Below are 26,594 nucleotides of genomic sequence, written 5' to 3' on the forward strand. Positions count from 1 at the left end.
ATCAAGGTTCTCCCTATCACATGGATTTCCTCATCCTTTTCCGAACAGTGTAATGAAACAGGCTTTCATTAAATTAAGGGAGGATGGCCCCTATCATAGCCATGGCCATGCCTCTGGTCTTTGGAGCAGGCTGCTGGCACTTGCAGTCCACGCTGCCTGGCACGGTCTTCCTTTTTCCCTTTACCCCTCATGGCTTAAAACAGGTTGAAAGGGCCAGATAGTAAATATGGTTAGGCCTCGTGTTTCCTTGAATGAAGAATTTAAATGAAGGCTGCAAGAGCAGAGGTGCCAGGTCCTAGGGTCTTCTGTCTGAGCAACTCAGTGGATAGAATTGGCATTTCCTGAGGGTAGGGAGGAGGGTTGGGGCAACCTGGGTTATGTGGAGGAGTAGGTAGGCAGAGACCTGGACTGCAGAGCTGGGTCATCTGTGGGCAATGGGTCCACTATTCCCAGGGAGTGTGGACCTAGGCCCCCCAAGCCTCTGACCCTGTTTTCACTAATCAGACAACATCCAGCTCTATGTGTGTTTCTGTTTAAAGACACTGAAGGTAGATGGTTGATTCATTAACATTGAACTCATGGCCAGCAGCTCTGTATCGCATGCCTGAGTCGATCTCACCTGACACGTGCATTCTCCACGGGGCACATCACAGCATGGGGACACCACACAGTGCTTCAGCTCCACACTGGCCCCCTTAAACTGTGACGTCACCAACACATGGGAAATAGGGTCTTTTTGCACTAAGTAGACTACGGAAAGGACACGTGTTTAGAGTCTGAGCGCTCAAGCCAGAAGACAGCATGGCCATGTGTGGCCTAAGCGGGCAGTATGCACGTGGAGTCTCAGATTTCCACCCTGAACGCATTTGCACATGTGCGGTTTCCCTTGACACCCACGAGTATTGATTTGGGTTTACAGATAAATCTTAAAGAGTGGGCAAATTGCCAAATACATTCGGTTCTCCAGATAATGAAGACTCCTGTATTTTAGACTTTATGGGATAAGAGGCAAAGTCAAGAATTTTAAGGGCCGGGGATTTAACTCAGTGGTTTCGTTGCCTGCTGTGCAAGCGCAAGGACCCGAGTTCGATCCCCGGTACCAAAAACAAAAAAAAGGCAAAGTCAAAGCTTTTACACCAATATTTGCATAATGAAATAGTAATAAGTTTGCATAAAATTTTAATGGTAGCATCTAAAATATGATACTAATAGCTGAGTGCTACATTTTTTTTTTAGTACTACATTTTATTATACAGGTTTCTAATGATAAGAATAGAATCCTATTATAGATTAACTTTTGCTGACTTCGGGTTCAGAGTTAGTGTTTCCCTACTATACATCTGCAAAAATCGCCCTGCACTCAGCCAGATTCGCCTGCACCTCGGTTGAGACATTCAGTGAGCCGGTATAGAAATCTCTAGCTCAGCCCTCTTGGTTGTTCCCAGGCCTCCTCTGGTGGAGAAGAAGGTGGGTGTGAGGAGGCAGAAGAAGATGAGCAGCGCCCTCCTGAACCTGTCCCGGAGCGTTCAGGAGCTGACCGAAGAGAACCAGAGCTTGAAGGAGGACCTGGACCGTGTGCTCAGCAACTCCCTGACCATCACCAGAGTGAAGGGTATCTGCCTCAGAAAAACTCAGGCAGGGAAGGTGCAGGGTGGTGCCCCAGGGGAGTCCTGGGCAGGCCCTGCCAGCCAGTGCAGTAGGTGTGTCAGCTGTCCTTCCTCCCTGCAGCTGCAAAGCCCTGAGTTCTCGTGCCTCACAGCCAATGTGTCCCATTAGGAAATAGTCCATTAGCTCTGAAGTGCAGCAACCATTGCTGCCCACAGATCAGTTCTAGGCCCTGAGCTTTAGCAAGGAGTGAAAGTGCGGGCATGCCTGGGGTGCACTGCTGTAGGGTGAGAGGAGAGGATTAGTAAGCCCCCCAGGGAGAGGTGGGGGAGGGCAGGTAGCAGTGGGGTTCTGCCACAGACAGGGCTGGGGGAGGCCTCCCTGAATCAGTGACAGCTGGACATGACCCACAATAGGCCAAGGGCAGCCTGTGGGCAGCTGGGGGCATTAGAGTGGCAGCGAGTGTAGAAGCCCAGAGCAGAGGCCGGGGTGGCACTGGCTAGGGGGTGGCTGAGCAGGGCTCTGGTTCCTTGGGGACGGCCTGGGCAGAAAGGGAGCACTGTTCTGATGAGGGTGAGGGTGGGGAGGAAGAGCAGGGCAGCCTGGGCCAGTGGAGGGGTGAGCAGGCAGAGACCCGGGCTGCATGGCTGGACATGCTAGAATCCAGTGAGGTGCTGGGATGTGTGACTAGAGAGAGGAGCGGGGAGTCCAAGCCCAGGGGCATCCAGAGGGTTGAGGGGTAAATGTGAGCCCACAAAGCGGAGTGGGCAGTGGCCAGGAAAGGATCGTGAGAGCCAAGCAGAGGCCTGAAATTAATAAATAGGACTGATAAACAGGCTGTGGGTTTGGCAAAGTGAAAGTCATCTCTGACATTGACAGCAATAGAATTATGTTCTGGAGGGGTCAAAACCTGATGGCCGTGGAATCAGGAAGGGGTGTCACCCTAAGATATCACCATCAGTAAGTTCACATCCAAGGAGAATAGAGAAATCACCTGCTGCAGAAACCCCTTGGGTGTCAAGGATCTGCCCAGCATGCCCTTGTGGCCTTGCTGACAGTCTGCAAGGGGACGCCATCAGGCCAGTCCTGAGAAGGGTGGTCTGGGCTGCAGGGTATCCTCCAGATGGGCACTGTGCAGACCTGTTGCTTCCCTTAGGTTACGTGGACTGGAGCAAGCCCCGGCTGCTGAGACGCATTGCGGAGCTAGAAAAGGTGAGTGGGCGTCTGTGTCACCTGTCACTCAGGACCTAGCTGTCTGATCTGGTAGGGGACACACTCAGAGTGACATGGGTACTCCGAACAGGTAGATAGCAGCTGTCCAGCAGATGACACAAAGTGCACCCCTAGAAGAGTAGGCTCCCTCCAGGTCTGGACAAGACCCAAGGGGTGCGCCGTTGACAACCTCCACTTTACAGATAACCAGGCCTGAGTCACACAGCACACATCTTTGGACTTCTGCATGCAACTGTGGGTGCCTGTGCATGACTCTGAATATTCCACTGCCCAGACTCCTCCCCAGACTCCTCCCCACTCATGTAATGTGGAATTCACAGGAAGCTGTCCTCCCACTGTGCTGACCCGACCATTTGAAGAGTTAAGAGTTTCCTCCCTTCCCCAGTTGGAATGGGACCTCTGGTCCTGCTGGAACCAGTCCTTCTTATTGGAGTAACAAGCTAGACGGCCTCTCTTTTAGCAAAGCAGAGCAAGCCCTAGGAAGTGTATTTTAAATAAGTTCACTTATTTACAAAGTAAAAAACAAAAGAAGTTTCTGTACTCAGCAAGTATTTGACAAGCAAAGCTTGCTAGATGCTACAGGAAGCTAGAGCGGATCCCGAACTATCCTGAGGCAGCTGCTCCAGCCGGTCACTTTGCTGGCAGAATGGGAACAATTTAAGGTAGAAAGCATAAATAAAGGTTGGAAGTTTCAGACGCTGTAGGGAACTGAGGGCAAATGAGCACACAGGTCAGCAGTGCATGCACCCGCCGGGCCCTGTGCTCACCTCCTGCTGCATTGCTGGCTCCTCCACCCTACTCTGCTCCTGGGCCTGGGTCTCACTCTCACTTCCGATTCCACACTGCTGGAACTTGTGCCCGTGCAGTAGATGGTGCCAGCTTACTCGGGTTATATGGCAAGCTCTCAAGATAGTAGACTAGTTTTCCATGATCTCTCTTCTGGGTTTCACAAATAGAATGTAAAACCAAGAATAACATCTAACAAATGCCGGTGTTGCCTCCAGAAATTAAGTTCAATGACGAGCTCAAAATCGCACGCTTCAGAGCTGGTCAAATTGAATCCTGATGGCGCAGCTCCCAAGCAGCTGGGATGGGATGGGCAGGAGGAGCAGGAGCAGGAGCACCTTCAGGGGACAGTGAAGAACCTGAGGGGAGAGCGGAGCGAGCTACAGGCCCAGCTGCTGGAAAAAGAGTAGGTACCTAGATGCTGGTGTGTCCAGGGCGGAACTGCTGTCCCGGATGTGAGGAAATGCTCTATGCATAGTAATTACTGCATAAATGCTTTATAGGACTCTATGAGATGTAATTGAAAAATACAATGTGTGTTTAAATTTTTTAAAAAATGTATTACCGGGCTGGGGATTTAGCTCAGTGGTTCTGCTGCCTGCCTCACAAGCGGGAGGCCCCGAGTTCAATTCCTGGTACCAAAAAAAAAAAGTTATTACTGTTAAAGACACATTGCCATGAATCCCTCTCAAAATATTTTCCCTCTCTTTATTTTTTTTATTTTTTTGGTATTGGGGATCGAACTCGGGTCCTTGCACTTGTGCAGCAGGTGGCGAAACCACTGAGCTAAATCCCCGGCCTTTCTCCCTCTCTTTGAACTCACTTATCCCATCATTCTTGCCACTTTCTGAAGCAGTTCTGTAAGATCTCTTTCATAAGTGTCTAGTTATGGCGGCCTTGATGTCTTGAATTGATTCAAGATGTTTACCTTTTGATCATGTTGATCTGGGGAAAGTTGCCCAGTGCCAGATCTGGTAAATAAGGTAGATGAGATGAAGGTGCACTGTCATGTTTTTTTGGGGTTTTTTTTTGGTACCGGGGATCGAACTCGGGTCCTTCCGCTTGCAAGGCAGGCAGCAGAACCACTGAGCTAAATCCCCAGCCCATGCACTGTCATGTTTTTATGACCCTGCCTTTCCATCAGATGGCACTCGGCCGCAGTATTGACTATATTTTTGATCACATCTCTTAAAGACACTCATGAAAGAAGACTTCCAGAACCGCTTCAGAAAGTGGCAAGAACAATGGAATAAGTATGTTCAAAGCAAGGGAGAAGACTTGGAGGGGGATTAATGACAATGTGTCTTTTACTATAACAAATATTTTTACAATTTAAACATTCACTATTTTTTTATTGCTTCTTATACACTTGTTAGATTTATGTTGTGGAATAAAAGCTGCCATAGTGGTAAAAAGATAAACTAAGTGGCCGTATTCCATCATTAAAAGAAAGGCAGTAGGGCCGGGGATTTAGCTCAGTGGTTCCACCGCCTGCCTTGCAAGCACAAGGACCCAAGTTCGATTCCTGGTACCAAAAAAAAAAAAGAAAGAAAGAAAGGTGGTATGTGGGAGAGTATCATGAAAATCTGTACATGGACTTCCAGAGGAATTTCCAGATTGTTTCTTTTTTTTTTTTTTTGCTACCAGGGGTCAAACTCGGGACCTTGTGCTTGCAAGGCAGGCGGTGGAACCACTGAGCTAAATCCCCGGGCCACCAAATTGTTTCTTAAGGGGGCTCTACTGCCATGACTGTCTAAAATCAATTTGATCTTAGGCAGAGTGGTCTTATCATTCAGTACTATATTGATGGCATATGATCTGTATGTCAAATGAGACATAAATGGTGTGAAATGCCTGTGTGACCGTGAGCTGGAGGCAGAGCCTCATTGCATGTTAGTTAGCAACTTAGCACACGGCCTGGTGCCTGCTTGCTTATGGCTTCTCTGGTCCCAGCTCTGTCATAAGCTAACCCACCCATCCTCTGGGATGGTGTTTAACCTCAATTCTGCAGGACCACAGTGACCTTGCTTCTCAGAGTGGTCTGCAAAGGCAGGAGCAGCAGCCCACCAGGCACTGATTGGGGACAGGACCGCAGGTGCTGTCAGACTTTCTGAACTGCCCGCTGCGTCCCATGTCCCCAGCTGATGTCCATGCACATTGGTGTCTGAGGACTCCTGGCTGCCTCCCATTCCACGGAATTCTCTGTAGCCTCTGTCCCCAGCAGGAGCAAGTCCTTCCACACTCTTGTCCCCAACCTGCAGGGGCAGTCTCCAGTGCAGTCATGTGAACTGATAGGTTCTTTGTAAAAATTACTGTTTCATGAAGTTTTTAAAATCAAGATAGTCACTTTGAAACATGAACAACTCCTGGGATTATTTATTAAGCTATCACATGACCTAATAACTACAACATATGAAGTCCTCACTGTGTGACAGGCACTCTGCTACTCATTTCAGGGAATATCTAATTTCCTGTGGACATTTGCAGGACTTTGAAAAGCTGGGCCACACACACAGTAGGCAGTGGATCTGCATTTGTGGCCACTGTGCCATGCATGGTACATGAGGACTCAGCAGGAACTGCCTGGGCAGCATTCCTAGCTCAGGCTCAGCATGGGCAGCACCCCAGCCTGGGCTCATAGGCTGCACCTGCATGTGACTGTTACTGTGTGACTGTCATTGTGTCTGGGGTTCGCTGCTTTATACCCCCATGGTCCTCAGCCCTGACAGGTCCTTGTGCACAGTGTTGTCTGCGTTCCCTGTCAGGACCTCAGGGCTGCTCATGTGACCTGCTCACCCCCTGTCCACTGTCCTGAGGAAGGAAGTCAAGCGCTGTTGTGTTCTGAAGAGTCTTCCTGCCCTGACAGTCTCTGGTTCTAATGGTGCGGAAATGTCTGGTTCTGTGCATTCAGTAAGGAACTGAGGCAGCTGCTGCAGGTCAAGGCCGAGCTGGAGAAGAAGCTGGAGAGTACAAGGGAAGCTCAGAAGGAGCAGCAGGAACGAGAGCAGGCCTTGAAGTGAGTACCGAGCAGAAGAGGAGCCACACAACCCAAACCCTCCCAGCCACCCTTCCCATGGGTCCCTGGCACAACTGCAAGAGAGGGTATGATGGAGGCCCCGCCTCTCCCTGAGATCTTTCAGTGGGTTCTTCTGCCTCTGGGGTACAAAGCCAAACCCTGGAGAAAGCTCTTCTGTATAAGCCAGTGTTTACCTCTGTGGTATTGTGGCCACCTGCCCTACCTGTGGCCCATGCTCCTGCTCTGCCTTGCACTCCCCTTGGCAGACTTCACACCTCTACTCCTTCGTGATAGCAATGGTCACCAGAGCCAGGAAGGGCAGTGCCCCGTGTCCATCCACTAGGGAATGGATGACCAGCCTGAGGTCACCCACACAAAGGACAAGGAAGGCACCCCTGTACTCAGGGAAAGAGGTCAGGTGGCCACACACAGCCTCAGCCCGTGTGCGGGACACATGCAGAGCAGGCAGATCCAGGGGCTGGCTGGGGGACAAGTGCTAGGAGTGTTCAGGGATTCGCATCACTGTGAATATACTAAAGACCACCTGATTATACATTTTACTTCTTTTTTTTTTTTTTTGGTACCGGGGATTGAACTTGGGTCCTTGCGCTTGCGCAGCAGGCGGCGAAACCCACTGAGCTAAATCCCAGGCCCATGATTATACATTTTAAACAGCGTTTTTGTTTTTGTCTTTTTGTGGTATTAGGAATCAAAGCCAGGGCCTTGTGCATGCTAGGCAAATGGTCTAGTCCTGAAACACACCCCCAACTTAAGATAATTTTAGCTCACCTCACATTTTAAAACATGAAAAGAAATCTGAGCAGAAATATTTAGCACTCAAAATAATTAGTAAGATACAGATGACTGGAATGAATAGAAAACATTTTATTTTCATTTTCTGGAGAACCGTGACTAAATTTTATCAGAGGCTCTCGTTAAAGTAAATCAGAAATGTCAGCTATGTAGAAATAAATGATTTTTACATTGGAATCCTTGGTAAGGCCACGTGCTACAATTCCTTCCACTCCCATAGAGGGCTGAGGCGTGACGGGCCGGGGGGCATGTGCCCAGCAGACAGAGGGCCTGAGTTCCATCCCAGCGGCAGAAAACCCCCACGTGATACCACCATCACTTGTGCAATGGCTTTTTCTGTTTGGCTGGGGTTTTTTAGTGTCAGGAATCGAACCCAAGACCTTGCACATGCTATGTACAGTGATTATTTTTCAGGCTAACAATGTGTCCAGCATGGTGCTGGCCCTGCAATTTTTAGTCCCGCTTTTGGGGGCACATTACAGAACACCATCCTACAGCAGGTTACTGGTGCTTCTGCCAGGGAGGTGGCCCTCTAGAGCTTATCCAGCATCCGTCTGCATGGGGGTGTGTATCCCACCTTGCAATGGCCATTCCTCGCCCGGTGACAAGCAAGGTGTCATCTTTTCCCTTCCCATTTTAGAGAGGAAATCCAAACACTTACCAGCAAGTGGCAAGAGCTGGAAGAATACAAGAAGGAGGAGAAGAGCGCAGGCAGTCATCCCCTAGAGGTGACACACGAGGTATGTGGCCCTGCTGCCTCACCTGCCATTGGGCGTGGTTCTCTTCCTGACCTGAAGGTGACAGCCCAGTTTCCTGTCATCAGCACGGTACATTTCCATGACTCACGTGCGATATGTGGAAGTCTGGAGCTGTTGACTAGCTTCCTAGATGGTGTCAGGTGGGACATCTCCCCCAGCTCTCTGCCCTGGAGAACAGAGTGACCAGTGGTGAAGGAGTGGAAACCCACAGAGGCCCTGCAGCCACCCTGGGTAGACGGGTGCTCTTGGGTGGACCAGGGTGGTCTCCTCCAGGCTTGTCCTCAAGCTGTAGCTTGTGTGGCGTGGAGAGACTGTTTGGTTAGGACCTGGTAGCTGCCCTCCTCCTCTGTGTAGGTAGAAGCTATGGGAGGCGGCTGTCACTGAGGTGTTAGGCCTTGTGGCTGTGAAGGTCCATGGCCTGCTACCCACCCTACCCCACCCCCGGCGTCCCTGATGACCCAGTGTTACCTACACTTGGACTTCTCTTCAATACCTCCTTGCTAATCTCTCTTCTAATGAATGGAGTGTTTAGATGGCAGGTATGATCTGACATCTGTGCAAATGAAGGCGAATAACTGGGCTTGTTAAATTCTATAGCCACTGTTTGCCCCAAGAGGGCTGTCATGAGCGTGCTGTAGATGAGACCAGTGAGGCCTGGAGGGGTCACCGAGCACCCATGACGTGATGACTGGCCCCTCATAGCAGCTCTCGTGGCCTCTTCCCCAAGACCACCTCCTGCCACCATGGTCTGAGCAGACCTGGACTGAGCCTAACGTGATGTGTTGCTTCAGAGAAGTACTTGGCATTCAGCAGCAGGGGAGGACAGTGGAGGTTACCCCTTGGCCTCCAGAAAGTAGGCCCTTGGGCTTCAGGGCCAAGTTCCCTGCCAGAGCTTGATATAAGAGGGTTTTGTTTTAAATCTGGACTTGTTTTAAATTCCTCTTCCAAGACTGGCTTACTTAGCTAGATCCTAATTTGAAAGTCTCTTCGTTCAACTCTTGCAGAAGAGCAAAAGGAAAACGGAAGGTTTCCTGTCACATCAGGGACAGCATTAGATTCTCGTAGGAGTAAGAACCCTACAGTCAACTGCAAGGGATCTAGGTTGTGTGCTCCTTATGAGGAACTCATATAATAATAAAGGAAATAAGGTGTACAGTGTAATAATAGAAATAAAATGCACAATAAATGTAATATGCTTGAATCATCCCAAACCAACCCCCTGCCCCCACCCCTTCCGTGGAAAAATTGTCTTCTATGAAACCAATCCCTGGTGCCAAAAAGGTTGGGGACCACTTCTATAAATGACACAGAATGACAGTCCCCACTCCAAGGAATCTGCCACTCTCCATGTGACATCACTTTTCACCCTGCTTATCCGGATGTGCTCACTGCCACCCCAAGGACATGGCCAGGCAAGCAGCTCCTGGGCCCTCGATCTTGTCCGCTAATGTGCCTTTGGCATGGTGGGTGACAAGCAGGCTTAAGTGTTCCCTCTGGGTCCACATCACTTTCAGAGCATTAGTGAAAGATTTTTTTCTCAAGTTTGATACTCACAGGGACTGGGTAGTTCACAGGGCTTCCTGGCTTGTTGCCTAGCTGCTTCTGAAATCCTGACCCCTAACTAGTGCTCAGCAATAAAAATACCTACTGCCCCTTGGGGGTACCTTCTGCAGACACCTTCTGCTTATTTTTAAAACTTTCCACTCAAAAAGTCATATCCTCAGAGGAAAAAAATGTTTCCACACACATCAGAATTGAGAAGACTTTGTGGCACCTGCCTGGCTGGTGAGGACTCCTGCCTGTCCTTGGCCCATTCAGAGGGGTTTTGCAGACCCACAGAAGGAGCAAGGAGAGCAAATTTGTCCTGTTGTGTTACCATCTTGGTGTGAAAACAGAAAAGATTGTTGCAGCACTTACTTCCTCTCCATCCCCAGGTTGCGTGCAGACGAGATGCAGGGGTGACCCCCAGAGTGGGCTGTGTCCCCTGCTGACGCGTGGGACCACCTCAGAAGGGTCAGCTCATGGGCTGCTGGGTCGCTCTGGTTCTTTGGGGATCTTTGCTACAGTGTCGGCTGCTTTCAGTGTGAAATTGAGTAATTTGGGGGTTACATCTCCACTACCCCAATTCAGGCCATGTCAGGAAGACCTCAAGAAGTCACTTTCTCCAGGAACTGTGTACCTCAGCCATTGCTCCACTTCTCTCACCAAGGCTACAGGAGATTTTGCTCAATATTTTTATTTTGGCATCTTCTTTATATAAGGCCTTGGGATTCTGTGTCCCAGTCCATGATGGGAACACAGACCAGGACCACACACAGCGCCTTGTCCTCTGCAGAGTCCTCCGTGGGAGGTTACCACAGTCTTGTCTGAGAAATAGCTACAAATTCAGGAGCAGTCGTGCCATGTGACTCAGTGACCTGTGGTTGTGTCCCTGCTGTGAAGGGCTGGACAGCCAGTGCTGAGAGCAATGACATGGAAAGGTGGAAATAATCCCCTCACCCCACTCCCCAAACATCAATCCCATTTTAGTTTTTTTAAATGTATATCTAGAAATAGCTCTGAAAGTGACGGCCTCATGGGGCAACGGTAGCACATCTGACACCAGATCAGAAATGTGTCTGAAAGTACTGCTAAAATAACAGCTTTTTCCCTATGTCAGGACCATAAGTACTTTTTTAACCTTTCAATATTGTCTGAATTTTTCTCATGTCAAGCATATTCTAGCTTGATTTTTTTTTTGCCATCTTAAAAACATAGCCACTTTAGAGAGAAAGAAGAGTGGGGTGAACTGGGAAGACTCAGCATTGTCCTGAGTGGGAGCGTCAGCTCTCAGTGGTCATGTGGGATTGATTCATTGTGAGCTAGAGGATGTGTGAGATCCTGTGTGAAACTTGTGAGACCCTGTCTAAAGTAAAAAGAAAACAAATTTTAAAAGGCTGGGGGTGTAGCTTGGTGGTAGAGTAGTCGCCTAGCGTGCTTTCTATGTCCCGGAATTTATATGCGTATCAAAGTTAGATTTTGTTTTAACTGTCTTGCAGCAGTTGTTGGAGTCAGTGCTCCTCTATCTTCTAAGTGTCTGACTTTACCTTTTTTGGTCACAAAAGCATAGGCCTGATGTGACAGATTCCCATCTCACTTTAGTGGAATGAAGGTCTGAAAATGTGTTAGCCTTGAGCCACAGTGTGAGGCCCTTCTGTGGTGACGGACTCAGGATGAGGTGGCTTCGAGGCAGCATGTGGACACAGGTCACTTAGGGATCACAGGGGAGCCCAGATGACAGCCGACCATGCTGAGTGTACCCAGAATGTGTCCAGTCAGGGTAAGACCGAGGTGCAGAGACACAAGTATAACCAGGGGCACACCCGTCCTCACACACCATCAGAAACGGGCAGCTGAGGTGGGAGTGCGGGAAGAGCAAGGCCAGGGATTTTGCTGTGGACAGGCCCAGCCAAGGCAGGGTATGTGGCTGAGTGGGCAACAGACTGACTGATCTAAACAGTTCTGCTGGGCTCTGCGCCAGGTACCTGGCCCTGGGTGACAGAGGGCAGGGGACACTAGCTTGGTGGTTGTGGATTACAGAATTGCTGGGCGGGGTAGAACTGGGCTTGGTGGATTTGTATGGGGTGGGCAGGGTCTTCCCACCTCTAAGAAGTGGGCAGCCCTGGGAGGGACCATCTCCCCAGGACCAGCAAAGCCCCAGATGTCAGAGCATCCTCAAGTGCAGGAAAAACGTGGTGTCTGCACTGACTGACCCACTCTTCCAGGCAAGCTGCCCCCCTGTGACATGCTGCTTATGGTGTGGGCTGCTGCTGGTTTCACACCCCCACCCCCAGACTTTCTCCAGTGACATGCATCCCTACTGAGCTTGCCAGTGGTTTTATTAAAAAATGTCCTTGTAGGTAATAAATTTGGACTCATAAGTTGTAGAAATCAATGGTATTTCAATGGTTACAATAGCAATTCCTGCTTTTTTTTTTTCTTTCTACCTTATAAACCAAGCTAAAGCCAGGCATGGTAGTACATGCCTGTAATGTTAGCATTTGGGAGGTTGAGGCAGGAGGATTGCCATGAGTTTGAGGCCAGCCTGGACTACATGGTGAGTTCAGGGTTAGCCTGAACTGCATGTGAGACCTTGTCGCAAAAACAAACTACCTAATCTAGACATGGTGGCACATCCCTGTAACTGCAACTATTCAGGAGGCTGAGGCCGGAGGATCTAAAGTTCAAGGCCAGCCCGGGCAATTTGTGAGATGCTGTCTAAACTAAAAAGAAAAAAAAATTAAAAGAGCTGGGGGTATAGCTGGGTGGTAAAGTAATTCCCTACCATGCCCAGAGCCCTAGGTTCAGAATAATAGTGCATTAAAAAAAAGAAAAAAAAGGCTGGAACTATTTTGCCTTTCATCCTAGAAATCCCACTTTCATGATACTATATTAAACTTTTAATAGACCCAAGAAAAGAGCACAGGAGACAGGCAGGTCTTGAGTGTCGTGTTGGGACGAGGGTGCCTGTGGACACCATAGTGCAGGAGATTGCTGCCCGTGCTGGGAGGTTCTGGGCTGCTTACTGCAGCTCCAGCCAAATGGCAAGGTGGCCAAGCATGCAGGTGCACACTGTCCTCTGACAGGTGTGGCCAGTGCATCCCATTGCCTGACCCCAGTCTCTGCCCCCTCACACCTGCCTTTTCCTCCAGGCCCAAGGAGCACCCTGCAACCGCCCTCCAGGCAGCACAGCCTTGCAGCGGGATTCCAATTCTGAGGAGGAAGGCAGCTCCTCCTGGCCCTCCACCAGCACTGACAGGAGGAGAGAGGCGGCTGCTAGGACCCTGCAGGCCTGGTGGAAGGCCCGGGCATGCATGGTGAGTTTCCCAAGGAGGCCAGCGCCCGCCCTGGCCATGTGTCCACTGAGAAAGCAGTTGCCATCTGTGTGTCCAACACCAACGTTTGCCTTCTGTGTGCCAGTTCCAGTCCCAGGCCATTGCTGAGGCATGTGGCATGGTCAATGCTGACAGGGAAGCAAAGGGGAGCACAAAAGGGCACCTTTGCATCTTGAAGTCCTTCTGAGCAGCCTGGCCCATCCCTTGGGCCCTGTAGTGAGTGGCTCACAAGCCTGGGTGGGTGGTGAAGAAGCTGACTACAGCCCTGAGCACAGGTGCACAGGATCACTCAGCTTCCTTGCCACTACACTCAGGAACTTGGAATCGCTGATGGCTAGCCCTTTTCCAGGGCTCCCAGGAACAGCCACTCACAAGAGGGGCCTATCTGGTGGAAAGAGTTGGGTGGAAAGGTCTACTTGATGGGTCTCTGGCTGTGACTCTACACTAGGCCCTTCTGTGGGTGAGTGAGGTGACAGAGGGACAGGATTTCCTTCCTGAGCTCCTGAGGTGGCTCTCCTATGGGATGTGTGCTGCAGTGTCCTTAGATGAGCCAAATGCTCTGAAAGATCTACTCAGTATTTAAATGGTCACCACCTTTTCCCCCTAGTTGAAAACAAAAACGGTAGCATTCTCTGCTTGTCTGCATTCTGTAAGAGCTCAGCTCCAGCAGGTTGCTGTGGGGGGAGGGGGGTGTAGTTAAATCATTGCTTCTGAGCCAGGCAGGCATGGTGGCATAGGTCTGTAATCTCAGCACTGAGGGAAGCTAAGGCACAGGGATATCAAGTTCAAGTCCTGCCCAAGCATCTTAACAATTTAGCAAGACCCTGTCTCGAAAAATAAAAAGGGCTAGGGTTGTAGCTCAGTGGTAAGTGCTCCTGGGTTTGATCCCTAGTACTGTCCCCCAAAATCATTGATTCTTCCTAGATTTTATTATAAAAATTTTCAAAATTTATGGAAAAGTTGAAAGAATTTAGTATATTCAGCAATATGTTCTACTTGCCCTTATCTCAATTCAACAGTAGTACTTAAGGGGGCGGGGATTTAGCTCAGTGGCGCTGCGCCTGCCTCCCAAGCACAAGGTCCTGAGTTTGATCCCCAGTACCCGCCCCCGAAAAAAAAACCCACAAAAAACAAAAACAATAGTACTTAACCATATTTCTTGGAAGAAAAAGGACATTAACCTGCTGAGATTGGATTGGGGTCCTCATCACCAAAGCCTTGAGCTCACTGGTTGAGTATCCTTACTGTGGTTCCAGCAGCCCCAACCCTCTTTTTCTTTTTAAAGACATTTTCTTTTTGAAGAGAGTAGGCTGGCACTTTATAGGATAGTCCTTACAGATGTTTCCTTATGGTGTCATTTATCTTGCTCTTCTATCCCTTCCATTTCCTATAAATGAGAAATTAGGTCTCTAGGTTTGATTCCACTCAGGTTTAAGGTTTCTAGCATGAGCACCTTGTAGGTGAGGCTAAGTTTATCACATTGCCTCAAGACACAAATGAGGTCAGTACTCTAACACTGGGAGGCTGAAGGGTCATACATTTAAGTCCAGCTTGGGTAACTTAATGAGACCATCTCAAAACTAAATAAATAAAGGTATAGGGTTCAATTCTCAGTATCAAAAAGAAAGAGACCAGTAGCCCCACAAGTGTTTCTAAGTGTCACTGTCAGGGTAAGGAGGTGGCTGCGCACTCACATTTTTAAAGAGAGTCACGCAACCTGCAGAGGGCAAGTCCTGTCCCTCTACCCCTTACCTTCCAGCTCAGCATCCTGGGGCCCCTGACCTCCTCCTTATTCCAGATACAGAAGGGCAGAAGGGCGGCTTTTCCCCAGTTCCATTCTTCTACATAATACCACATTCCCTCTGTAAAACCATTTTCTCATCAGTGAACATAAGCTCAGGTCCGTCTTATGACACAGGGCAGTGCTTAGTTACTTCCCTGGTTTCAGGGTAAGGAATTGTTCTGATAGTCACTTTCAGCAGAGCAAGTGAGTCATATATTTGTTCTCTCTCTCTGAAGGTTACTACGGACTCAATATTTTTAAATGTGTCTTTATTCTTTTTAGTGTTCAGATATTCTGAATCTGGCCATGGGAGCCCTCTGACCTGGCACAAAAGGGTGTGGAGCAGCCCTGTGCCTCCCTCTTGCCAACCCCTGGGCCACTGGGTCTGTGAAAGAGCGACTTGGCTGTCTGCACTGTCTCCTGTCAGGGCAAGATCAAGGAATGAAAAGTACTGTGAAGAATTCATTCCTGTCATATTAATTCATTTTTTATTTCTTTATTTCAGAAAAAAAAGGCTGTCCTGGATGAGGTAAGCAAGGTTAATTTCACCAATTTCCAAATCTCTGTTTTGACTGAGTAAAGAAACTGTTGGCATACTTAAAGACACATTATTAACCCCTGATTTTCAGGACATCAAAGCAAACCCCAACATTAAGTTTAAAATGCATAAATAAGAGAAGCATCAAATAAATATTAGAATAACTTTGCACTTCGAACATTCATTTTATTCATTCTTTCAACACTTGTGCACCCATGTCGGTTCTGTGTCAAGCAGTCTGATCGGCTGAAAGACAAGGTGCTGACCGCCATGTGAGGGCCAGGTAGAGCTCAGGTGGTGCTGGAGTAGGCCGTCTGTGCTGGAGGGCGGGGTCCCTGTGAGAAAGGCGACCCCCAGGAGGAGTGCAGGCTGTGTGGCCGGTGGGAGCCGGGGTAAGGGCAGAGAGGGAGGTGCAGCGCTGGTGGCTGGGGCATCGAGGGCAGCTGAGGACAGCCTGCTCCCGAGCCATGGCCCTTTGTCAGTGAGCTATAAAAACTAAAACCCATGTCTTCTTCAAGTCGTGGGCCCCTCGCCACTTTAACACTTTTCTTGGCCCCCCAGGCTGCAGCAACTTTGGAAGACAACAGTCTCTAGCGCTGGGTACCAGCTTCCTCCTTCCTGGGAGCTCCTTCCCGCTCTGTCTTCCCAGTGCTCTGCCTCAGGGGCTATGCTGGGCCCTCACCCTCAGCTTGGCAAGCTCCCTGGCAGTGCAGACCCTGGGCAAGCTAATAAGGACAGCAGGACACGGTTACAGACTTGTAGTAAGGCAGATGTGGAAGAGCATGGCCCCAGGCTGTGGGTATTGGCAGTGCACACTCATGTCACGGTAGTGAGCTCCTCTGCCAGCCAGACCTGCTACCCCACCCTCATGCCAGTCCCTCCTTCTGCCGCACTTGTCCTCCACCTCCACGTCAGGAGCTGCCTCAGCTCCCTCTCCCTGCTTCGTGTCTCAGCCCCTTGCCAGCCACCCTGGGGGCACCTCTCTCCTTCCCCAGCTGTAGTGGCCATTTCTGATAGCACTCTCTGACCTTTCCCTTCTTTCCTGTTGCTTCCCCTGGACCACATCCTGCCATGTCCCCCTTGTGCCTCATTCCCAACCAGCCCAATCTCATCCTGCCTTCTCCCGGCCTCCCGAATGTGACCAGAATATTGTGAGACCCTGGGCACAGTGGCCTTCAGCACTGCCCAGGGCCCACTCGCCAGTTGACCACCCAATTCAGTGACAGTTACGTTGGCCCTAACTCTCTGCCAGTCTCGGCCCCACCACCACTGACCAGTGTGCTTTTTACTCCTCTGAGGGACAGAGTGGTCAGCTGACCTCCAGGTGTACAGCGAGCCAGCTCCCCCGGGGACAGCCACAGTCCCGAGACAGGGTGGCAACAGTAGCAGGCCCCGGCGCTGTGCGGAGAGTGGAGCCTCTGTTCTCCTGGTAGCCCTGTGACACGAGCGCTGCTGGGGAACACAGAGTGACCGCTCCTCAGAAAGTTGGACCCCGGGTCGCCCTGTGACCCCACTGCCCCTCCCCACTGTGCGCACCCAGCGGCGCTGAGACAGTTGCTCAAGCCTGGCCTGGAGAGTGTGGTCTGTCCACAGAGCAGGATGCTGCTCAGACGGAAGGAGGGCAGCATGGGTAGGTGACCCCTGGGACATCAGTGGGTCTGTGGTTGCCAGGAGTGGGGACCATGGGGACGGTGTGTGGCGGTGAAGGGCAGGGATTCTGTTTGGGCCGATGGAAAGCTCTGGAATGACGGTGGCCACGCCTGTACAGCACAGCCCAGGGGTCAGTGCCACCAGACCACACTGTAAATTAGCTAAAAGGGTAAACTTGATGTGTATTTTGCCACAGTTTAAAAAGACCTTTAAAATGTAGAAGAGAGAGAGACCTTCCTCACCACCCTTGTCCAGCAGCCTAGTATGTGATGTCCCTGTGCCTCTGGAGAACAGTCAGCCCTGAGCACTGAATGGTTTCTTGGCTCGGAGTCTCCACCTTCTCCAGACTGTCTGGCTGCCCCAGGACCCACCCTGGAACTCTCCTTCAGTGGCCCGGAGGGCAGCAGACAGTGTGAGCTCCCCACCACTGTCAGGACAGAGGCCACATTGCCATGAGGGGTGAGACACGACCGCAGGCTGCGCAGCCACTGCTTCCCCTCACAACACTGCTGTGGTTCCAGGGCCTTGCTAGAGGCAGACTCCTCCTCTGCCCCTCACTACCCTGTTCAGGCTCTAGCGACCTCAGCCAGCCGCCCCACACTCCTGTTTCCCGCTGCCTTGTGCTGATTGTGCAAAGTCAACTCAGACCAAACACATCCAGAGGAGAAGTTGGGGTTTTTTTCAGGGTCTTGCTGGCCTTAAGCTCACTGTGTAGTCCAGGCTGGCCTCGAACTCGTGATCCTCCTGCCTTAGCTTCCCAATTCCTGGGATCAGGTGTGCAGCACCACACCCGGCTCCAGAAGTTGGGCTTTCCACCCTGTACCTGCTCCTCAATGGTAGTGCCTACCATCTATCCACTTGCCCGGGACAAAAGTGTTGAAATCTTGCTTTTTCCCCAACATCCCACCACCAACCCAGCCAAATCTGTGAGCTGCTTTGAAACATGCCCACAGTTCACCCTCATCTCTGTAGTCTGACTTTTCCCTGACCTGGACCCCATCACTTCCTGCCTAGACCGTGATAGTAATCTGCCCACCCTGTGCAGCCAGCAGGAAGACGTTTTCAACATTAGATACCCCCACCGTGTAGTGTCCTCCTGTCACCTGAGAGTAAGTCCAGAGTCACTCCTGCCCTGTGTCCTGGCTCCCGTGCCACCCTCCAACTCTGGTGTCTTGGTGGCTCTCCTAGGATGCTGGCATGTCTGGTCCCCTCCCTGGAATGTCGCTTCTTCAGAGCACCCTTCCGAGGGTCCATGCCCTGGGCTTGCTTCACAGCATGCACGCTGTGCTGTGTCACTGCCGCTGCTGCCGTCTCTCCCAGTGAGATGCAGGTTTCCTACAGGCTGGGACCACCTCTTCCCCACTGTGCCCCTCTTTGGTAGAATAGTGCCTGGCCTATGGTGCGATGCGGTGTGGGGTTCTCCTACCCTGTGCTGGGGTTTAACTCAGAGCCTTCATGCTGAGCTGCATCCCAGCCCTCTCCTTTTGTTTGTTATTTCGAGACCAGGACTTGCTAGGTTGCCCAGGCTGGGCTGGAACTTGTGGCTCTCCTGCCTGAGCCCCCCTCCCTCTCCTACAGGTGTCTGCCACCACAGCACCTGGGCAGTGTTTTCTGAGGAATGAGTGAGGGAAGGAGTGTGGGGCTGTCCAGGGTGCTAGGCAGACTGCATATGCTTTCCTCAGCGTGCTTTTGCCTTCCTTCCCTCAGCCTCACTTTCTGCTTCTCTAAAGTAAAGGTGCTACTAAGGCCCCCTCCCTCCCTCCCTCCCTCCCTCCCTCCCTTCCTTCCTTTCATCCTTTCCTTCTCTTTCTCTTTTTTTCTTCCTTTCCTTTCCTTTCCTTCCTTTTAAGACAGGGTCTTGCTAAGTAGTTCAAGCTACCTTGAACTCACTGTGTAACTCAGGGTGGCCTCAAACTCTCCATGATCCTTCTGCCTCAGCTTTCCAAGAGCTGGGATTACAGGCATGAGCCACCAGGCCTGGCTGAGGCCCCTTCATAGGGCTGAATCTGAGGGCACACGACTGGGGCGTGGAGGATGCTTCCTGAGAGCTTTGGCTGGATTAATTTCAGCTTATACAGCACCTTTGCTATAGACCTCCCAGGCTAGGCTAAGTGCTGCCAGTGCCTGTCGTAGGTTCTCATCCCTGTAACTGGCATCTCGCCTTCCTTTGCTGCGTTTCTTACCCTGTGTAGATGATACTTCCTTTACCTTCCCACCAAGAAAAACATTGGCTGGCAGTTACAACTGAACTGTCTATACCTCAGAATCTAGTCGCATCAGGGCTCAGTGTGCTTGCCATTCTCATAGAGTTTTCAGTTGGCAAGTCCTCCCAAGCTGTGATGGTTTTAACTTGGGCACCAAGCAGGATCATTCAGAAAGAGAGTGCTTCAAGCTGGGCATGGTGGTGCACACTCTGGGAGACTGAGGCAGGAGGATCACAGATTCTAGGCCAGCCTGGGCACTTTAGTGGGACCGTGTCTCAAAAGGTTAGGACTAGGCTGAGAGCCGGGCTTGGTGACATGTCCCTGTAGTCCTAGCACTCCAGAGGGAGAGGCAGGAGGATTGCCATTGAGTTCAAGACCAGCCTGAACTACATAGCAGGATCCTGTCTCAGAGAGAGAGAGAGAGAGAGAGAGAGAGAGAGAGAGAGAGAGAGAGAGAGAGAGAAAGGCTGGGACTGTAGCTCGGCACACACCCCTGCATTCAGCCCTAATACCATTTAAAAAGGGCGAGAATGCTTCTGCTCAAATACAGAGCATCACTTTCAGACCTTAGAGTGTCCTGGCACATTTCTCAAGAGAAGCATAGAAGATTAAGGTCAAAGGATATACGATTCCTTTAGATCGCTCTAGAGACCTTACTACAGTATCACTCACGATTTTAGGAGACGCATATGACGGAAAGTAGATGAAACAGAATAAACAACCCTAGCATAAAACACACCTCTGTGTGAAGTGTGGGCTGGTATTAGCTCAGTGTAGTTGTGTATGGCCTCTTGATTCATTTTCATCCCAAGAATCCACTTGCTGGGCTTCAGGCATCTGCCTTTTTCTGTGTCGAGGCCCGACACCTTCTCACCCTGGGTAGTTCTGTGGTGGGAGAGAGAAGGCTTTGAGATGCTGCTGCTGATGGCTGTGCAACAGGACGGAACGGCTATTCTCTGCCCGTGCAGCTTTCCCCTGGACTCCTCAGTCGCTACACAGTGTCTTCCAGGGAAGCTAACAGCTGCCTTCCTCTCCTCTTTCCTTTCCTGCCAGGTGGCCATTGTGCTCCAGGCAGCTTTCAGGGGCCATCTAACTCGAGCCAAGCTGTTACCAAGCAGAGCATGTGGTCCAGAACTGCCCAGCTGGCCAGGCTGTCCTGACCGCACACCCATCCAGGGCTGCACATGGGCCTCATGGTCTGTCCTCCATGGCTGCTTCTCTTGGCTCCACCCATCAGGAAGAGTGCAGGGCCCTCAGTCTTCCACTTCTGCTGCAGAACTGGCTGGGCTTAGCCTCAGAGCCGGATGCTTTGAGGTCTGGAGAGTCAAACAGCACTTCTGTCTCACAGTGAAGACAAGCTGAGAGCTGATAAAGATTGACATTGCCGTGAAGGTTCCATCCTCAGTAAATCATGTGAGATGGTTAAGAGTGCCCAGAGTATGCCAGACATGGTGGCTCCTGCCTATAATCGCAGCACTCAAGGAGACTGAGGCAGGAGAATTGCAAGCTTGAGCCCAGCCTGGGCAGTTTAGCAGTTTATTCAGATTCTGTCTCAAAATGAAAAGGGCTGGAGATGTAGCTCAGTTCAAAGGCCTTGAATTCAATCCCCATTACTGCAAAAAAAATAAATAAAGCCTCTCCAGAGTTTAAAACCTAAGACCCACTGGGAATGGTGACACAAGCCTACAATCCCAACCTGAGGCAGGAGGAACTCCGCAAGTTCAAGGCCAACCTGTCTCAAAAAATAAATAAATAAAACAAGACCCTGCAGTCAGGAGGCTGCTAACCACACAGCAGTAATGGGGTGCACCTGAAAGGCAGCAGCTCATCCTGACCCTTGATGGTCTGAGGGAGGCACTGTGGGCCACAGGTGCCCAACGGCTCTCTCCCTCATCCTCACACCACAGGGCTCCTCCACACCGCGAGTGCTGAGTCCCGTCACCCAGCCTGAGGGCAGTCCAGAGCAGGAGGAGGCCATCACCATCATCCAGTCTGTCCTCCGGGCACACCTGGCCAGGGCCAGGCACAGGTGAGTGTCACGCTGGTCCTCCCTCTTGCCATGCTCTGCTGTCTGTCTGCCTGGCAGGAAGTGGCAGCCACCTGTCTCATTGTCTGCAGTTCTGAGGAGAGCCAGGCCAAATTGGAGCCCTGGTCCTGACTCCACCTGATAAGGGGCACTCACCTGTGTGGGCTGTGACCATGTCCACTGGGAACCAGAGGCAGAGGACAGGAAGATGGCTAAGCTGCTCATAAAAGCATGACCCAGCCACAGCATGTGCCCCAAATAAATAAACAGAGGACATGTCTGAGGCCCTTCAGAGTCCCCCCACCTTGGGCCCTGGGCCAATCAGTGACACAGCAGGCCTGCAGATCCTGTCCTGTGCCACCAGATGAGCTAGAGCTTTTCTCTTTTCCAGCATCGCCAGCAGAACCACTGGCATCACGTCCAGCAGAGCGGCTGCAGCCGAAACCTCCTCCCCAACCCGCCTCGAAGCTTCTCCTGGTAATTTCATGCACCTGATTCTCACACAAGGTGCAGCTGGCCCTCTAATGGTTAAGCCCAAAATGCACCCACCTTCCAGACCGCCTGGGGCCATGTAAGGATGCAAGGGAAGTTTGTAACACTGTTGGTGCACCCAAGCGTGCCACATGTCACCCAGAAAGACCCTCGGCCCAGTTTCCTCTCGGCCTGGTGACCAGGAGCTCCCTGAGCTTACGGACAGCCCTGCCCATCCACAGTTCCCTGTGAGCCACCCATGAGCTTCCCAGCTCTGTGTCTTTGTTCTCAACTGCATCTAGAGCTAGCAGATTCCCTCCCTTGGCCCAGTGTTTCTCTGTTTCAGTAAAACATTGATTCTCTGCTTCCCCAAAGCCCAAAGCACTGACTCAAAGAACCCTTGGGGCAGGGATGCAGGCCTGGCTGTGAGCTCTGGTCCTTGCCCCGCCCACACGGAGGGTGACCCTACAGGCTGCCCTCCTCTGGTGTCTCCTCTCGCTCAGAAGTAGCTTTTGGCACCCAGTGGATGTGCTTCAGAGTCCTCCTGCCTCACTAAAGCAGAAGCACCTGCAGCAGCCACTGCTGGCTGTGATGTCACTGCAGAGCTGAGGCTGAGGCAGGGTGTGGGTGGAGCCTGAGGACGGTCATTAAAGAAACGCAGTCCATGGGCCAGGGATTTAGCTCAGTGGTTTTGCCACCTGCTGCGCAAGCACAAGAACCCGAGTTCGACCCCCAGTACCAAAAAACCCCACCACCACCAACAACAACAAAAGAAACGCAGTCCACATTGACTTGTGCATGTGGCCCCCAGGTGCTGTGTCACCTGACATCCTCCACAGGGACATTTCCCAGGTCTCCGGGGACCCAGGGAAGGACAGGCAAGGGCGGTGGGTGGCAGGTGTGTGACAGTCTGGGACTGACAAATGCCTTATGCGCAGTGTGGGTCCAATGTGCATGTCCCTCCAGGTAAGGAGGACAGCAAGGCCAGCGATGGGATGGCTGCAGAGGACGAGGCAGGGGAGCCGGCCAGCCTGCAGCCCCACTGTGGTAAGTGGCAGAGGTGATACCTTCGCAGTGATCACCCTTCACTGTTGACAGAAGAGTCGACCATCAAGGGTAAGCCCTGACTCAGCTTGGCCAGACCTGGTAGCCCGCACCTCCCTCGGCCTGGCGGTCTCTCTCTGGGTTGGGCACTAGGGGCCACTTACACCCTCCTACTCAAGTTAAGAATGTCACACCATGTTTGGCCTGGAAAATCACATCCAAAATTGCATCCTATCTACTTCAGCCACTTTATACCTAGCTTTGTCAGAGCTAGCTTTGATATCCTCTCCAAAATCTCCATCTGCAAAGCTCAAGGAAAAAGCTCAGCCACCCCAGGGTTTGGAGGAAGGATGTACAGATACTGAAGCCTGAAAATCTGGCAGCTGCTATAACCTCCAGCCTAGAAGGCTTTAACTGGTTCTCCAAAAAACTATGCTGATTCCTCCAGACCTGGTGTTTGGTAACCTTTGGATTATTTGATCAGGGCTACAGTGTCTTAAGCCGCCTTTTCCTCCTCTTGCTAAGTGTGACTTTGAAGCCTCAGATTCACCCCGCTGTCCACATCTGGTGTCAGAGTTGCTGTGGGCATCAGCATGTGCCAACTTGAAGTCACCCGTCTATGTGAAACATGTCAGTCAAGCTCTTGTTTTTGAGTTGTGCTTTTAAAAAGAAAAAAATGAAAATAACCTTGAACATTTTTAATTTCCTAAGGTTCCACTTTCATATTAATTTTTTTTGAAAGTTGCAACCAAAGAGCTGAGGCAGCTATATTGACTACTGTGTGGCTGAATTGTAATTTCCTTCTCTTTCAAGAGCTAAGGTCTGGGTGGCTCTGGCTCTGCCCAGAAGCCATGGGTAAGCTGCTGGGCAGGAACTGCCCTTCCTCAGGCCCACCCTGCCCCAAGGGCCCACTGGGGTTGTTCATCGGGCTGGAGGTGGCGCCTTATTCCAGTGTAGAGTGAAGCGTTCAAATGTGTATGAAGAAAGTGAGCTGGGTGTGTTCACACAGGCCTGTGGTCCCTGCACCCTAGAGACTGAAGCAAGAGGATGGCAAGTTTGAGCCCAGCCTGGGCAACTTAACAACTTAGTGCAACCCTATCTCAAACTAAAAAATAAGAAGGGAAAAAAAAAAATAAGAAGGGCTGGGGATGCAGCTTAGGGCAAATTCTAGGTTCAATACCTAGTGCTGCAAAAAGAAAAAGAAAATAGTGACCACAGGGAAGGCTCACCACAGTCAACACCTGGGAGCCGCTGTGCCTGGTCCAGCCCCCTTCCCTGCCATGGCATGCAGCCTGGGAGCCTGTCCTCTGCCCAGGCCTGGCTCTGACACACAGGTGGCTGTGGCCTTGTCTGCACTAGTGCCCGCCACTGGCCCAGGTCCAGATTCCTTTCATTTTAGGAAATGGCCAAACTCTTCCTAGCTGGGAGATCCAGGAGGGCTTTCTGGCAGGGTGTGTGTTGGTTCTGAAGGTTGCCCCTGGGCTCAGTCCTGGGTGAAACGTTGGCCTTCCCTTTGGGAGCTGCTGATGGTGTATGTCCATGCTGCCAGCCCTGACCAACATCTCTGGTTTATTTCAGCAGAACCCTGTCCCTCGGGGCTGCAGCCCACAGTGGCCCTGCCTGTGGATGATGTCTACTCCGATGACTCTGATGAGATTGTCATCATGCCAGCACTGCCCACGAAGAAGAGCCCCTCCCCATTCTAGGCCCCTAGTTGCTGTCGCCAAGTGTTGGTCACCAGGGGAAAGGACAGAGCCACTCTAGAGGACATGGTAACCAAACCAGAATCCTCAGGTCTGAACGCCTTGGCTTGGCTTGGCTTGTCCATCTGATGAGCCCTGGTGGCCTTTATTTCACCCTCTGGGGGAGGCCACTCTCTTGGATCACTCTGTCCTATCGTCTCCAGTCCACGTGGCTTTCAGGGACAACAAACACATCTGCCATGACCCAGGGGCAGCCAGAGAGCTCTACAAAGACACATGATCTTTCGGCAATGTACCATCTTCCCTTGGCCTTCACCTGTGGAGAGCTGCCTGTTCAGGAGCCAGCGGAGCACTGAGTCCTCACGCTGTGACACCAGAGCTAGCCAGGGCTGAGCTCACCCAGTGGCCTAGCAGAAGCACACCGTGTCCCCACAGCTGCCCTTCCCAGGGTGGGGTCCGGTGGGATTGGTCACTGGAGGGGTGAACACTGCAAAGCCCCGGCAGTGACCACAGAACAGTGGCACATGGTTCCCTGGGGCAGCGCAGGTGCCACAGCCTCCGGGTCAACCCAGGTAGGGCTGGGAGCTGGTTGAGGAGGCCGGCCCGAGTCTCAGGGTGGGGCTGGGTTCCACTGTGGGTCAAGGGACAAGTCTGCCACCTCAGTGGGCCAGGGTCCCCGTGGCCATGCTGGTCCCTTCAGTAGCCGCATCACAGGCAATGGCTTTGCAGCACCTTTGAAGACCCACAGCTTTGGCCTGTCCCTTGTCCTGTCATGAGGTGAACCCCAGATAGGCCAAGATGAAGGGCTCCAGCTTGAGCAGAGTTTCAGGGGTGTCCAGGCACAAGAGCAACCTAAGTATCCTTGGTAGAATCCTGTGGGGGCCAGCCTCAGCCCGGCACTTGGGGTGCAGGACTTCTCCCCAGCATCAGCCGCTGTCCAAGGAGAGATCACACGTTAGGAAGCTGTACCCCTGCGGGACACTTCAGCCCCTCCAGAGCACCCTCCCCTCAGCACCCCTAAGCCTCTTCGTGGCAGCCTTCCCATGTGCAGCGAGGGGTGGCCTGAGCTGGCATACTGGTTCCTGCCCAGCCCCATGGTGGGCAGAGTAACTGTAGGCCCCTGCCAGGCTTGATTTCCATACTCGGTCTGTGGCCACCCCATCGATTTTCTCCTCCCCACTGAACTGACTGGGTCGTGCGAATCTGGGGTCCCTCTGTGGACCTGCCTTCCTTTCACCCCAAGCGTCTGCTCCCGGTGATACCTGCCATCCGTCAGGACTGCCCACTAAATCAAGGATGGCACAGTTGCCCCCTGTCCCTGCACATTGGCCAGGGCAGAGTCCTCGATTCTGTGTCTCACCACGAGCAGAAGGCATTTCTCTGTTAAAGTTCACCCCTCAGAACTGCAGCCTGAGTTGAGGGAAGATGGGGTGGGAGCATTCCTGCCTCAGGCCAGGGAAGCACATCAGCCTTAGGAGAGGGGACAGGGGACAAAGCAGGACTCCAGCTTGGGCAGTGTCTGCACATCGAGGCCATCCTATGCACAGCCTGGGCCTGACCAATAGGCAGAGCTGAGGACAAGATCCATATTGGCCCCTGGACTTGAGTTTTCCAAGAAAATACTCCAAGAATTTTAAATATGTACATTTTTCTGCCTGCCTCTTTTGATGGGACATTGCTCATCTATTAAAAGCAAACATTCCATCTTGAAGTTATCTCAGTGAATGACAGTGCTTCAAGCCTGTGTCTTTAGCTGATGTCCAGGGTCCAGGACTGGTCACTCAGTGCCTTCTGCCAGGACAGCATGCCGCAAAGCAACCGGTGCCCAGGGCCTGGAGGGTTAGGGGTCTGTGTGTGAGCACAGGGAACAGGGGATTCTTTGGCAGGAGGGGAAGGGGACTGGGATGGGCCTACACTTTCTTTCTGTACTGGTACTGCTCAGTAAGACAGGTCAGGTCCCACACACCCCCAACCCAGGCCTGGCCCACTGGGGCCTTGGATCTCCCGGATTGGGGCTGGGCCTCCTGGGGCCTGTGGGCAGGGCCTGGAAGGTAGCAAGCAGACATCCCTAGGAAAATGGAGGGGACCTC

General features: G+C 51.7%; 1 protein-coding gene across 8 annotated transcripts in view; it reads left to right on the forward strand.

Annotated features, from left to right (window-relative positions):
* Iqce (IQ motif containing E) overlaps window positions 1-26,215 on the forward strand; it is a 51,485-nt gene extending 25,270 nt beyond the window's left edge. For 4 of the 8 annotated variants that reach the window (XM_021254704.2, XM_013070615.3, XM_004840416.4 and 1 more), the window contains 11 exons: window positions 1,446-1,612; window positions 2,762-2,817; window positions 3,843-4,030; window positions 6,536-6,640; window positions 8,094-8,193; window positions 12,903-13,067; window positions 15,374-15,397; window positions 21,168-21,289; window positions 21,678-21,763; window positions 22,724-22,804; window positions 24,380-26,215. In XM_021254704.2, coding sequence (XP_021110363.1) covers window positions 1,446-1,612; window positions 2,762-2,817; window positions 3,843-4,030; window positions 6,536-6,640; window positions 8,094-8,193; window positions 12,903-13,067; window positions 15,374-15,397; window positions 21,168-21,289; window positions 21,678-21,763; window positions 22,724-22,804; window positions 24,380-24,507 — 1,222 coding nt within the window. In that variant the 3' untranslated portion in view covers window positions 24,508-26,215. Of the gene's footprint in view, window positions 1-1,445; window positions 1,613-2,761; window positions 2,818-3,842; window positions 4,031-6,535; window positions 6,641-8,093; window positions 8,194-12,902; window positions 13,068-15,373; window positions 15,398-15,967; window positions 17,037-21,167; window positions 21,290-21,677; window positions 21,764-22,723; window positions 22,874-24,379 lie in introns of those variants that run through there. The other 4 variants (XM_013070616.3, XM_087196499.1, XR_002393356.2 and 1 more) reach the window with 3 other exon arrangements.
* Window positions 26,216-26,594: the final 379 nt, after the last annotated feature.

This window comes from Heterocephalus glaber, unplaced genomic scaffold (assembly GCF_053883595.1).
Source record: "Heterocephalus glaber isolate CG9 unplaced genomic scaffold, H.glaber_assembly_v1.0 deba00001610, whole genome shotgun sequence".
Lineage (NCBI taxonomy): Eukaryota > Metazoa > Chordata > Mammalia > Rodentia > Bathyergidae > Heterocephalus > Heterocephalus glaber.